The following is a 13170-nucleotide window of genomic DNA, read 5'->3' on the forward strand; positions in this document are numbered from 1 at the left end:
CACAACAGGCCATTATTCCTCAAAATCTCACAGAGGGAGGCAAACATGTAGATAAACAAACATCTTATTATGCTAACTCTTCAAACAACGTGCACCTTTAATTAGCCGCTAATTAGCATGCTAACTGCTGCAAACGCTCTCGACTGAATGAAAACAACCAAAAGGAAACAAAAGAATGAAGTTGTATGTATGAAGTCTGGTCTCAGAGGGAGTCGTCTTGTTTCAGGTTCAATCTGGATCCAGAGAGGACGTGCACCGATGATCGACTCTGGGAGGCGCTCGAGATCGCTCAGTTGAAGAACATGGTGAAAGCTCTGCCCGGAGGACTCGGTATTCACCATGTTTTCATGCTTCAGATGTGTTACTTTTTTTTATTTTTTCCCCCCTCTGTTCTGATGACTCTGTTTGGATGTGTTTTTGTGCTCAGACGCGGTGGTGACAGAAGGAGGAGAAAACTTCAGCGTGGGTCAGAGGCAGCTCTTCTGTCTGGCTCGAGCCTTCGTCAGAAAGAGCAGCATCCTCATCATGGACGAGGCCACGGCGTCCATCGACATGGCCACGGTGGGTTTACCTAATTAAGATTGTAGGATACTGACGATGACAATATTGAAGGTTTTTAAAGGTTACATATTTCTCCTTTAAGTCCAGTTTGTATAAAACGTCAGAAACATTTTGACATGTTTTAATTCGTCTCATTGCCGCAGCTCCACGGACGACGCTTTTCATTCACTCATTTTTTTTTTTGTCCTTGCAGGAGAACATCTTACAAAAAGTCGTGATGACGGCGTTTGCAGACAGAACAGTCGTCACAATCGCTGTAAGTCGTCTTCTTCTTCTTCTGTCTGTCGATTTTAGCTGTGTTTTAAAAATAGAAGCAACGTTTTATTTGAAGCAGACGAGAAACTGAATCCAGTCCTGCAGGGCGCTGAAGGTCAGCGTTCGTCCGCTGATGGATGCAGAGATCATGTGCATCTATTCCGTTACATTTTCCCTCTCCCCCAAATATCCCCCTTTTTCAAACCGTCTGCTCCCGCATACTTATGAACGTAGATTTCCAAAACCTTTTCACTGATCTGCTTTTCCTCCTCTGACTCTGTCTCTCTGTGATACCGTCTCGTCCTCTCTTCTTTCTGTCCTGCTGTTTCCCATCATCTTCGTCTTCCTCCTCGTTTATCACGTCTTGTCGCCAGCATCGCGTGTCCTCTATCTTGGACGCCGAGCAGGTGCTGGTCTTCTCCTCGGGGATCTTGGTGGAAAGTGACTCGGGTCCCAACCTGCTAGCACAGGAGGAGAGCCTCTTCCATGTGTTAGTGAGGACTCACAAGTAGACCCGGACCAGCACACGCCTTTATTTCCTGTTTTTTTTTTTTTTTACCCTTTTTCCTGACTTCCCTCATTTCTTTTCTCACCTCTCTCTCCTCCATCTTACTTTTCCTGGCTGAGTCTGGGTCTGCTGAAGACCTGCTGCCCCTGACAGCCTGGTTGGTATCAAATAAAAACTACTGCATGCCGTATTGAAGCAGTTTGGTACAAACCTCGCCTGAATTGAAGGCTTTTTAAAGACGTACTTTGTACTTAATTAGAGCATGCAAAATCCCTCTTACATCCAATAAATGCTTCCTGCTCTCCAACAACCATTTTCTGACAAATGGAAATGACCTTTTAGCTGCTTTTTCATCACAGCGGCGTCACACTTAGCCTCCAGTCACAGGTTAGCAGGAAGGGAAAGGACGACATCATCTGCATAGAGGCGAATCGGCGAATTCTAAAGTTCAGCATCTCGTCCTCGAATGACTTTAACTCGGTTGTAGTGCTTCATATGTAGCTTTCAGCGTCTCCCACAGACCTTTATGAATACAGTGCCCATGAGGTAAAGGTCCTTTGTTGAACTGAGCCACATTCTCAGCTCCTGGTTCTGATCCGACTGGGTGCAAATGAAGCCTCAAACTGCGGGTTAGCTCAAACAGAGAGCACAGCATCGTCTGCATAACGATGAACATTTTTTTAATCGAAGCAGCGTCTAAGCCGAGGTTAAGTTTGATTTTTACTTGGGAACTATTCAGAGGAATTAAATGCTTAAAAAAAACCCAACTAATCCAGCTACACGGCTTTAAGAGTTGAAGGCGGGGTCATGCTGATTTATGAATTTGTGCGTTCAGTCATTTTGAGAAAATCTAACTGTGATTATTTGTGTTTGTGCAGCACCGTGTCCACACCATCCTCACAGCCGATCTGGTCATTGTGATGAAGCGAGGGAACATTTTGGAGTACGACAAACCCGAGACTCTTTTGGAGCAGGAGGGCGGGATGTTCGCTTCCTTCGTAAAGGCCGACATGTAGACGGCTCGGTCGGTCAGACAGCACACCGACGACAACTGACAGACTGATCGGTGGTTTCTTTTATTGATTCTGTTTTTTTTTCTTCTTCATAACGGAAGAAAAACTCTGTGACTCTGCAGCACTCTGAGGAAGCCAATAATACAGAAAGAAGCTGATCCAGAACCTCCGTCAATCATCTGGTGATATTACTGAAGAGTCGAACTTGAATCTTTCAGTCGGGCAAAAAAATGCTGCCTTTTTTTTTTTAAAGTAATTTCCTGTACACACAATTTAATTCTTTACACTAATCATTAAATGTATTTTTTACATATTGGAAATATATAAGGAATTTTTCAATAAGTAAAAAAATGGAAATATATCAGAAATATATCAGATCTGTGACCTCGATACGTCCAGTATTGGGAAACTTTTACATCAATAGAAATGTAAAAAAATCTTTAATAATTTTGTTATAAATGTTTCTTATATTTCACATTTTGAACCTATGCACAAACCGTATGAGTATTATCACTTTGAAGGCAATAATAGAAGGGAAGAAGAGAAACGCCGTTAGCTGGTCTTTGCTAAACCTGGTCTACTCTACAAAGTTTGGGTTTGTTAAGACCAGGACTCGGAGCGGACTCGGACACCAGTCGCATCAACAGAAGTGAAGTCCGGTCTAATCTGAGCAGGGTCAAAGTTCAAACCAGCTGCAACAATCTGCTGCTGCTGCCTCGCTTCTTGTAGCTTAACAATTTAAATAATGTTAAAATTCAGACTTTGCTAGCGTTGGTCTGGATCTCCAGACCGGTCTCGAGACCACTTTTTGAAGGTCTCAGTCTTATCATGGGATCTCGGTCTCAGACCGGGCGGACTCTGGATTTTAAATCTAGACCGGTCAAGACCATGCACACTGTAGAGTTTTCCTGAATCACGACAACATCCGGGGTATCTTGCAGTTTTTCACAGTCCGCACTTTGACCCACTTAGAAGAAGACCAGGGGACACGCCAAGTTGATGCACCTGCTTTTTTTTATTTGTTTGTTTTTCTGAGTCGTTTGTAAAATGTAAAGTTCTGATTCAGAAGTTTTACTGACAGATCAGACATCGCTGGTGTGGCTTCTTTGAACCGTCTTCGTCAAACCAAAGCCTCCGAGGTGCGAGGCTGCAGTCACATGATCTCTTATAATATAGATTTATATTTGTGATTTTAAAGTGACGATTCTCCTCCTGAACCGGCCTGACGAAGGACATCAACACCTGGACTGAAACACTCTGCGCTGTCTGTTCTATCAGTTGTATATCTATCCTCCACTTAGTGCAAACACTGTAGGGTGTCGCGCTGAAGCCGCTGAACCCGCTGTCTGTCTGCAGTCATGCTTTGCTGAATTTATAATCCACGGGACAATCAAGCACGGAAGTGAGCTCACGTTTCCTCTCCGGAGACGTTTCAGGACTCCGAGTGGTTTCGAGTCTTTTAAATCACCAGCTCGAGTGTTGAGGATGAGTTACAAGAAGAAAAGGAATTTATCACGGATAGATATGACACCGTCACAGATGTTGATCTTTCAAACCGTTTGTTCCAGTAAACAACAACACGGGCACGATAACGTTTTATCCTGTTTTTTTCCTTTCTTTACTCTTGACTCAACTCGACGCGCCAAACAAGTTAAACGGATACTTCACCCATTTGCATGAAGCTGTGTATCATTAGAAACATGGTAGTAGTGTTGAATGGTCATGAATCCAACCCTCATTTTGCCCTGAGACGAGAAAAATGTGTTTTTCTTTGCCTGGAAGTTTTCTTCATGTGATGCAGAAAGCATCATATTGCATCACATGAAGAAAACTTCCAGGCAAAATGAGGGTTGGATTCACGACCATTCAACACTACTACCATGTTTCTAATGATACACAGCTTCATGTAAATGGGTGAAGTGTCCCTTTAAGACTGGTGAAATCACTCGTCCCGTCTCTCTGGAAGCGATGCTTTAGTCCCTTTTTTTTTTGTTTTATCGTCGTCTTAAATATATCCTTATTTCTACTCTTTAATGAGATTTGTTTTTAATGACTTTGTACTGTACAGAGCGAATGCCAAATAGATCCTGTTTGAAAAAAAAAATTGTACTCGAGTATGTTTCATCTCAACATTGGCTCCCCTCCTTCAGTTGCCTTTTATTATATTTTTTCTACCTAGTTAACAAGTATGTGTCATAACCCGTTTCTCCTTGTTTTTTAGTTCACTGCATGCTTGTGTCTGGACTCCTTTGTTTCAGTGCAGCTTCTGCAAAAAAAAACCTCAGAACAGCACTGAGTTGAAAATATTCACAAAGTTGAGTCAGCAACTTTTTTTTTTTTTTACAACCCCCAAAAGAAAGAAATAATCCGATATGTTTCTTCAGTTTTGATGAACACAGATTTCCCCTCCATCGCGTCTCACTCATTAACTTATGGACCTGGGAAAGTTCATATTCTATATATACACACTCTATATTATTTCTGCATGTTAAAAAAAAAGCTTCCTGACATTTTCCTCCACTCTGACCTTTAATATCTTTGATATCCTAAACAGCAGATGTTCTTTGTACCGGCTCATTAATGTATGTAATGTACATTTTGTATATCCAATAGTTTTTAAGCTCTCACATCAGAGTGATATTATGTGTGCCTCGTTTTTTACACTTGAAATGATAATAAAATGCTTTTTGAGTGACGTGAGAGTTTTTTTCTTTTTGCTGCAGGTTTGGTTATTGAACGATATATTACTAAATGGCGCCCTCTGGTGGTAAAACCCAACATGTATCGATGTTTAACTTCGATTCAAACCATTCTCACTGAGGTGGATCAATATTTAATTATCTGTCTCTGTTTCTTCCATGTGAGGTTGCTCTTTTTCATGTCATGTATGTGAGTAGTTGAACTTCTTTTAGATATTTGGGTTTATGAATTCATGTTGAGGAGGAGGCGATGGTGGATCCTGAGGCTGGAGCAACCACTGCTATAAAAGTGTCTTAGCACGTGAAGCTGAACTAATGTGATATAATCTGTGTCAGATTTTTTTTTTCACATTTGAGAATAAAATCTCCAAATGTGAGCACCTTTAAACTCAAAAGTCAGATAAATGTGGAACTTTATCAGAAATGTAAATCTAAATCTGGTCTTCAGAGGTAAATCATCGAGGGGATTGAACTTGGAAGTTTGAATTTGAGACTTAATTTAAAGTTTGTGAAGTATTCGAGGGATTTAAATTGTTGGAAAGTGGAAAAGTGGAAAAGTTGTGCTTTACTGCGGTCCCTGAGGTGTCCGTGAAAGCAGCAGCACCCTGGTCTGAGCGGGTCTGGACTCTGGAAGCTGGACTACGTCAACAAGCAGAGAGGAGAGGAGCCCGTCCCTGCCCTCAGAGGAGCAGCTGAGCGGAGCAGCAGAAATCCTCAGAAGGAGAAGAGTTTCCTGCAGGTGGACATGTTGGACCCGCGCGTAAAGACGCACTGAGGAATAAAGAAAAACAACCTTCACCGCTTTTATTTTTTAATATCTTCACGATCCTGAAAGGCAGAAAATGTTGGCGAGGAAAAGCATCATCCCGGAGGAGTTCGGTCTGCCGGGGCTGGTCTCCCGGATGCCCCGCAAACCGGTGTTCAGAGACCGCGTGAACAAAGCGCGCTTCATCGCCAAGAACGGCTCGTGCAACCTGGCGCACAAGAACATCCGCGAGCAGGGCCGATTCCTGCAGGACGTGTTCACCACGCTGGTCGACATGAAATGGCGCTTCACGCTCGTCATCTTCACCACCACCTTCGTCAGCAGCTGGCTGCTCTTCGGCATGAGCTGGTGGCTCGTGGCGTTTGCGCACGGAGACCTGCACCCGGTTGGGCAGACCGGGGCCCACTGCGTCACCGACGTCAAGTAAGACCCTCTCAGAGAACAAGTTATTAAAGAGTGCAGCTTAACTCTTTATAGGTTTTTTATCAGACTTTTCTTCTAGTTTGACTTCTCTTTATCCATCGAAACTTCTGGTTTTTTTTCTTCCTGCATTTCCTCCATTTTTTAATTCCATAGAGGAAGAGGGGGAGAGAAATGATTTATGACAGGAAGTAAGTGAAGATTTGCCCACACAGTATCAGGGGAAATAAAGTGAAGTTTTAAGAGGCAGAAGGGACAGTTTGGCACCTCCCTCTTCTTTCTTTCCTTCCTTCCTTCCTTCCTCTATCTCACCTTTGTTTGGCAGCCACCTCTTCTTCAAATTTCCTTCTTTCATATTTTTGTCACTCAGCAACAGCTGAAAAAAAAAAAAAAAAAGCAAAACCAGTCGAAGGATGAAAGATGATTTTATGTTTCACTGAAGTCTGATGTGATTTTTGTGTGTACAAGCAATGTTGTAACTTCTCCGGGTCCAACTGTGGCCCTCGTGCTTCTCGGGGTCGAACAGTCAGTGGATCAGAGGCCGGTTTGGATCACACGCTCACTTTTAGTGTTTCTGCATGGTGACTTCAAGGGCCTGAAAAGTGTGTGTGTTTGTGTATGTGTGTGTGTGTGTGTGTGTGTGTGTGTGTGTGTGCACATCTGCTTGGAGCAGGACAAAATATTTGCACGAGCCGCAGCTAACGTCCGGTCTCTAAACTCTCTCTCTCTTGTCAGGTCATTCACTTCGGCCTTCCTGTTCTCCATCGAGGTTCAGGTGACCATCGGCTTCGGAGGACGGATGATAACGGAGCAGTGTCCGACCGCCATCACCGTCCTCATCATGCAGAACATCGCCGGGCTCATCATCAACGCCGTCATGCTGGGTGAGGCTTTGAACCGTTTCTCACCTTGGAGGTTCAGGTTCAAGGTGGTGCCCCCCCCCCCTCTCGAGCTGACGAAACCTTCGTCTCGTCTCCTCAGGTTGTATCTTCATGAAGACGGCTCAGTCCAACCGCAGAGCGGAGACGCTGATCTTCAGCCGCCACGCTGTGATCGCCGTCCGAAACAACCGCCTGTGTTTCATGATCCGTATCGGGGATCTGAGGAAGAGCATGATCATCGGAGCGACTGTGCGACTACAGGTGTTCATACAACTTTAGTTTAAAAGAGGAAAGAGCGGATCAGTGGCGAGCAAATTCTTTTGGCGTTCCTTCTCCGTGTCTCATCCTCCCTCCAAAAAAAAGGTGCACAAATGAGGTTGACATAAAGCAGCGATTAAATAAAGACATGATCTTCATCTGCAGGTGGTGAGGAAGACGACCACTCCCGAGGGGGAGGTCATCCCCATCCATCAGATCGACGTCCAGACGGAGAGCGCCGCCGCCAGTAACAGTCTGTTCCTCCTCGCCCCGCTCATCATCTGTCACGTCATCGACAAAAGCAGGTACGACCACCCGGATATCTGTGGACGTTGATCCAGACGACACGAAGCGTTCGCGTGTTCAGATTCATGCTCAGATAGTTTAACGACTTGGGAGCCTGCGGGGTCACTCGCCGCCGCCGCCACCGCCGCTCTTTGTTAAGCAGGAAAGAGAATTGTTTGTAAATGTTCGTAACTTTCAGGGAAGCTGAAACATGTTATTAACCAATCAGATCACGTTAGCGTGTCTTTTTGTCCTCTGTGCCTACCTTAACAAGGAACTGGTGAGTATCACGTTTTATACAACCACGCCGGCTGTCAAACGCCAACAGTTTAAGACGCCATCATTTTGACCGTGTCCTTCCTGCCTTCCGTCAGCCCGCTGTACGACCTGTCGGCCATGGAGATGCAGTGCAGCGACCTGGAGGTCATCGTCATCCTGGAGGGAGTCGTGGAGACGACGGGGATCACGACACAAGCCCGCACCTCCTACATCGCCGAGGAGATCCAGTGGGGTCACCGCTTCGTTCCCATAGTAACGGAAGAGGAGGGCGTGTACTCTGTGGATTACTCCAAGTTTGGGAACACGGTCAAGGTGATCTGATTTGTTTTTGTTGCACAATGAAAATTATAAAAAAACAGTCTGTTTTCTGTGTCTGTAGCTTTAAATATGTAAATGAGCTGTCTGACCACGCCCCCTCTCTGGAAGGGCTCGGGTGCTTTCTCGCTCCGTGTCCTGTTGTTTACGGTGAGAAGGTAGACTCAGAGGGGCAGTGGGAGTGTCGCCCACCTGGGGGAGGGGCTACTGCCCTTTGTGATGTCATGAAGGGCTGGTTAGCTGAGCGTTACTACGGTAACGGATATTTCATGAGGCTTCTTCGTGACACCAGTTGACACTCCCACTTTTATTAAATATTCCGCCGTTTCTTCTTCTAAGGTAGCGACGCCTCGCTGCAGCGCCCGCGAGCTGGACGAGAAGCCGTCCATCTTGATCCAGACTCTGCAGAAGAGCGAGCTGTCGCACCAGAACTCTCTGAGGAAGCGCAACTCCATGAGGCGAAACAACTCCATGCGGAAAGGCGGGGCGAGCAGCGGCAACATGCGCAGGAACAACTCCGGGCTCATCGCACCCAAAGTCCAGTTTTACACCTCGAACGAGGGCGGCGTCAACCTGAACGCCGTCACCTGACATGAGGCCTGCCTCCTGATGGCTGCCCTGCTCCTCCTGGTGGGACGGAGGATTGTGGGTGTTGGAGTTTCTCCTGCTTTAATGGGACTCATTCTTTTTCTGTTTCCTGCTTTTTCTCGTCTTCACTCCCAGCACTTGTTTTCTTAATGACCTTTTTTTTTTCTAATTAGTTTTAGCTTCATCCTTTCCTGATGAAACTGTTAGGAACAATTCTCTGCACTGATCGAGCCACCAACCACCAAAACATTTAGTTTTCTCAAAACCGTTGAGTCAACAATCACATACACTGGGCTTTCGAGTGTTAACTGTATAAGGAGATTTTTGTATTTTCATAAATTCACAGTTAAACTTTAACTAGTTGTAAGTGGTGGCGATGAGTCATTGTACTGTACGTGTTTATTTTTCACTTCATGCTGTTTGAGAATAAACACACTCACTTCATATTCATGTGGTATTTTATTTTGAAATGTTTGTGGGGAAGATTAAATATCTTACCTGCGTGTTATGCGTCACCTGTAGCGGTTTGTAAAACGTGTAAAAACTCCAATCACACGTCTCCAATGACGGAGTTTATACTGAGAGTTGAATGAGATGTGAGACGTAGTTTCTACACAACGATGAGACTTCTGGAGGGTCGGCATTCGTGCACGTAAATGAGGGGGCGTGGCTTTAGATTGAGAACAGGGGGCGTGGTTTTAGATTGAGCACAGGGGGGGCGTGGCTTTAGATTGAGCACAGGGGGAGGGGCGTGGCTTTAGATTGAGCACAGGGGGAATGCTACTTTCTACATTTGTTTAAGAAAAAAAAATACAAAATAATAATAAAATAAAATAAATAAATAAATTTTAAAAAAGAAAAGAAAAAGAACCATGCCTTTAATTCAATTTATTTGATTACCACGCGCAGCCACATTCGAAATGCGATTCATTCTTACGTCCTTGCGTCATGACGTCGTTGCACCCGGAAGTCCGAGTTGAGGAAGGTGAAGCGGGCGAAGGTAAATATGGCCAGAAGTTTGCTGTGCAGAGCTGTGGGAGTATTTGAGCTCAGCAGGACTCGAACTCTGCAGACAGGGACTCGATTCTTCTCTCAGACAGAACCGGAACCTCTGACGGTGACACGACAGGACAGCGGAATCAGGTACCTTTTTTTTTCTTTCAGCGGAATCAGGTACGAGCCGTCGATTTTCAAAAAAAATGATTTTAAATTCTGAGGGGGAAATTCAAACGTGTTGCACATTTTAGTGTATTGTCTTTAATTCGGCTTTCATGTTGTGTCTGTAAAACTTCTGTCTGTTTTTAAAATTTAATTTAAAGAGCTCACTGAGCAACTACGGTGGCCGGGAGGTAGAAAACGCGTTTTGTTAAATCACGCTCATACAGCCTGTTTGTCGATCATTGGCAAATATTATTATTATTAGTGAGCTGTGGATTTAGTATTTATTTATCTGTGTTTGTGATGTTGTCTTTTCGATGCCTGATGCAGATTTAATATCCCTTGGGGGGAAAACGGGATAAAGTCAAAGTTGAATCTAACAGCTGTTCTGTTGTTGTTTGTATATGATGGATGTTGTTGTGTTAATTTATCTTCCAGGAGAATCATCTTAAACAATCCCAAGAAAAGGAATGCACTCTCTCTGTCGATGCTGGAGTCTCTCAGAGAAAACATCCTGACCGACGTCGACAGCGATGAGCTCAGAGTCATCATCATATCAGGTCGGTGTTTATTCTAAATGTGTGTCATTAAAAAAAAAATAACAATAAACAAAACTCATGTAACCTTTGGCTTTGTGTTTCAGCCGAAGGTCCGGTGTTCTCGTCTGGACACGACCTGAAGGAGCTGACGTCCGCTCAGGGCCGAGAGCATCACAGCAGAGTGTTTCACACCTGTTCACAGGTGAGTTCTGCTCCTCTGAGTGTTCGTCGCTTTTTACAGCCAAGTAAAGTTACATATACGAGGAATCTGCTTGGTGTTTTGGTGCGAATGAAAAGAACGAGGCTAAAACAACAAGAACACAAATAACATAAAATATAAGAAGCAATGACCAAAATGTAGAATTTAAAAAATCTCAAATATAAAGAAAATTAAAAAACACAAAATGTAAAAAAAACTTGACTGATGCAGTTTAAAAATGTACAAACTGCATCCTGTACACGTTCACGTCCGAGTGGCGGGCTGCACATGAAAGAGCGCCCGACAGTCGTGCGGGATCGGCGCCGTGTTCCAGCCACCAGACGTAGATGACCTGACGTTGTTCTTAACGATAACCTGAAAAAGAATTCGCTCCGTGTCACCTCGTGTAACCTCAACAACAAAAGAAGGTGTTTTTAGCTCCTCCGTGTAGCGACACCTGCTGGAGCAGTCTGCGTCTTACACTTTGTAACTCCGAAATATGGCGCCTGCGATACGGTCCCCGTTTCGACGGCTCCGTGGCGCCTCCTCTGTTTCAGGTGATGACTTTGATCCAAGACGTTCCTGTTCCAGTCATCGCCATGGTGAACGGGGTTGCGACTGCGGCTGGTTGCCAGCTTGTCGCCAGCTGTGACGTCGCCGTGGTGACGGAGAAGTCCACCTTCGCCACGCCGGGTGTCAACGTGGGGCTGTTCTGCTCGACGCCGGCGGTGGCCATCGGCAGAGCGGTGCCGAGGAAGGTAGAAGACGAAACAATCCGAGCTGGATGACGGTTTTTATATTGTTTTTTAAAATCCAGCGTCCTGTTGGATGTAAACCTGGGATTCGTTATTTTTCAACCAGGTTGCCATGGAGATGCTGTTCACAGGAACGCCCATCTCAGCCCATGATGCTTTGCTGCACGGGCTGGTCAGTAAGGTGGTGCCGGAGGAACGACTGGAGGAGGAGACGATGGCCATCGCCCGGCGGGTGTGTCAGGCGAGCCGACCCGTCGTCGCTCTCGGAAAGGCCACTTTCCAAAGGTGGGAGAACCGATGGACGACCTTTGACCTCCTTAATGTGACCACGATGTTTAAAAAACATTCAGTCAACATCGATTTAATACGTCGACATTTCCCTTCAAATGTGTCATCCCATTTTTTTCTTTTTTTTTCTCTTTTCCCCTTCCGAAGACAAATGGCTCAAGGTCGGGACGCAGCGTACGCCACCGCCTCCAAGGTCATGGTCGACAACCTCGCTCTCCGAGACGGGCAGGAGGGGATCAGAGCCTTCATGGAAAAACGAAAGCCAGTGTGGAGCAACAAATCTGAAAAAGCTCACGACTGACGGACTTCAGGAACGACGCCTAACGCTGAAGAAATGACCGAGTCTCACTCGTCCGAGTCTCACTGGTCCGAGTCTCACTCGTCCGAGTCTCACTGGTCCGAGTCTCACTCGTCCGAGTCTCACTGGTCCGAGTCTCACTCGTCCGAGTCTCACTGGTCCGAGTCTCACTGGTCCGAGTCTCACTGGTCCAAGTCGCTGTATCGAGTCTCCTGCTTTTTAAATGTAGATATGTAATTAAAGAGTTTAATTTGATGACTTTATCTTTTCTGTCTCACTTTCAAGTCAACTTTATTTAAAACAGCCAAGGCGGACAAAAGTACGTTTAGTTTAAATACATTTCATCCAAACATCATAAAGAAATGTAAAAGCTAATTTAAAAAATAAGAGAAACTTTATATATCTATGTATGTATATATACATTTCTATCAGTGTGAAAATATTTTCTCTCAAAAAAAAAAATTCTTCCCGCTCTTAAAACCTTTTTTTACGGCCAGTTTTTCTCTTACATGGTTCGATCTTTGCGCTGACACAGTTTTAATCTATTCGTCGTCCCTGTGTGCTGTGTTACATTGTTTTTATATCTAATGCAGTTACAGGAGATGTTTTCCATAACGTGAGGCCGCTGCTGCTGTTGGAGGTGAGTTTTTTTTTTTTTTTTTTTTAACACAAAAGTATTAAAAGAAGAAAAGTAAGAATCAAAACCTGTTTTTTTAAATCTCTAAATTTAGTTTTAATGTACTTTTAGTTTTTTTTAACTAGTGTAATTTATGATGCTCGGTTTGGCCAAAATAATCAGGATGTTACATGTGATCATTTGTCTCCATTAAATTAACTGTTATTGTAACTGTAAGTCCAAAATCCCCAAAAGATTATTATCAAAAACCCATTTTCCTACAATCATCTACTTCATGACTCCATGAATACTCTATCTGTAGCTTGTTTATAATTGTAAAAGTTGAAGACTCTGAAGTAAGATTTAGACTTTTTTTTTTTTTTTTGGATTGAAAACTCAAGTTTTCAGCTTTTATTCTGAAATCCTTGCACCTTATTTAACCAATGTTTCATCTATCCAGCTTGAGTGTATTGCAACTCTACACCACCA

The 13170-nt window shown here is 44.3% G+C and overlaps 3 protein-coding genes across 3 annotated transcripts in view; all 3 read left to right on the top strand.

Annotated features, from left to right (window-relative positions):
- abcc9 (ATP-binding cassette, sub-family C (CFTR/MRP), member 9) overlaps positions 1–2664 on the top strand; it is a 31585-nt gene extending 28921 nt beyond the window's left edge. Inside the window, exons 38-41 of the mRNA XM_079335498.1 lie at positions 227–330; positions 428–561; positions 755–817; positions 2203–2664. Coding sequence (XP_079191624.1) covers positions 227–330; positions 428–561; positions 755–817; positions 2203–2340 — 439 coding nt within the window. The 3' untranslated portion in view covers positions 2341–2664. The remainder of the gene's footprint in view (positions 1–226; positions 331–427; positions 562–754; positions 818–2202) is intronic.
- A 2756-nt stretch (positions 2665–5420) lies between these two features.
- kcnj8 (potassium inwardly rectifying channel subfamily J member 8) lies at positions 5421–9272 on the top strand. Its single transcript, XM_079335762.1, has 6 exons — positions 5421–6225; positions 6958–7106; positions 7204–7364; positions 7527–7666; positions 8021–8237; positions 8580–9272. The coding sequence occupies exons 1-6, from the start codon at positions 5879–5881 to the stop codon at positions 8829–8831; spliced, it is 1266 nt and encodes a 421-aa protein (XP_079191888.1). The 5' UTR covers positions 5421–5878; the 3' UTR covers positions 8832–9272.
- A 489-nt stretch (positions 9273–9761) lies between these two features.
- Positions 9762–12320, top strand: echdc3 (enoyl CoA hydratase domain containing 3). Its single transcript, XM_079334745.1, has 6 exons — positions 9762–9971; positions 10425–10546; positions 10630–10727; positions 11282–11482; positions 11586–11764; positions 11915–12320. Exons 1-6 carry the CDS (start codon positions 9835–9837, stop codon positions 12066–12068), a joined length of 891 nt encoding a protein of 296 aa, XP_079190871.1. The 5' UTR covers positions 9762–9834; the 3' UTR covers positions 12069–12320.
- The last annotated feature ends 850 nt before the right edge of the window (positions 12321–13170 follow it).

This window comes from Symphodus melops (assembly GCF_947650265.1).
Source record: "Symphodus melops genome assembly, chromosome: 22".
NCBI lineage: Eukaryota > Metazoa > Chordata > Actinopteri > Labriformes > Labridae > Symphodus > Symphodus melops.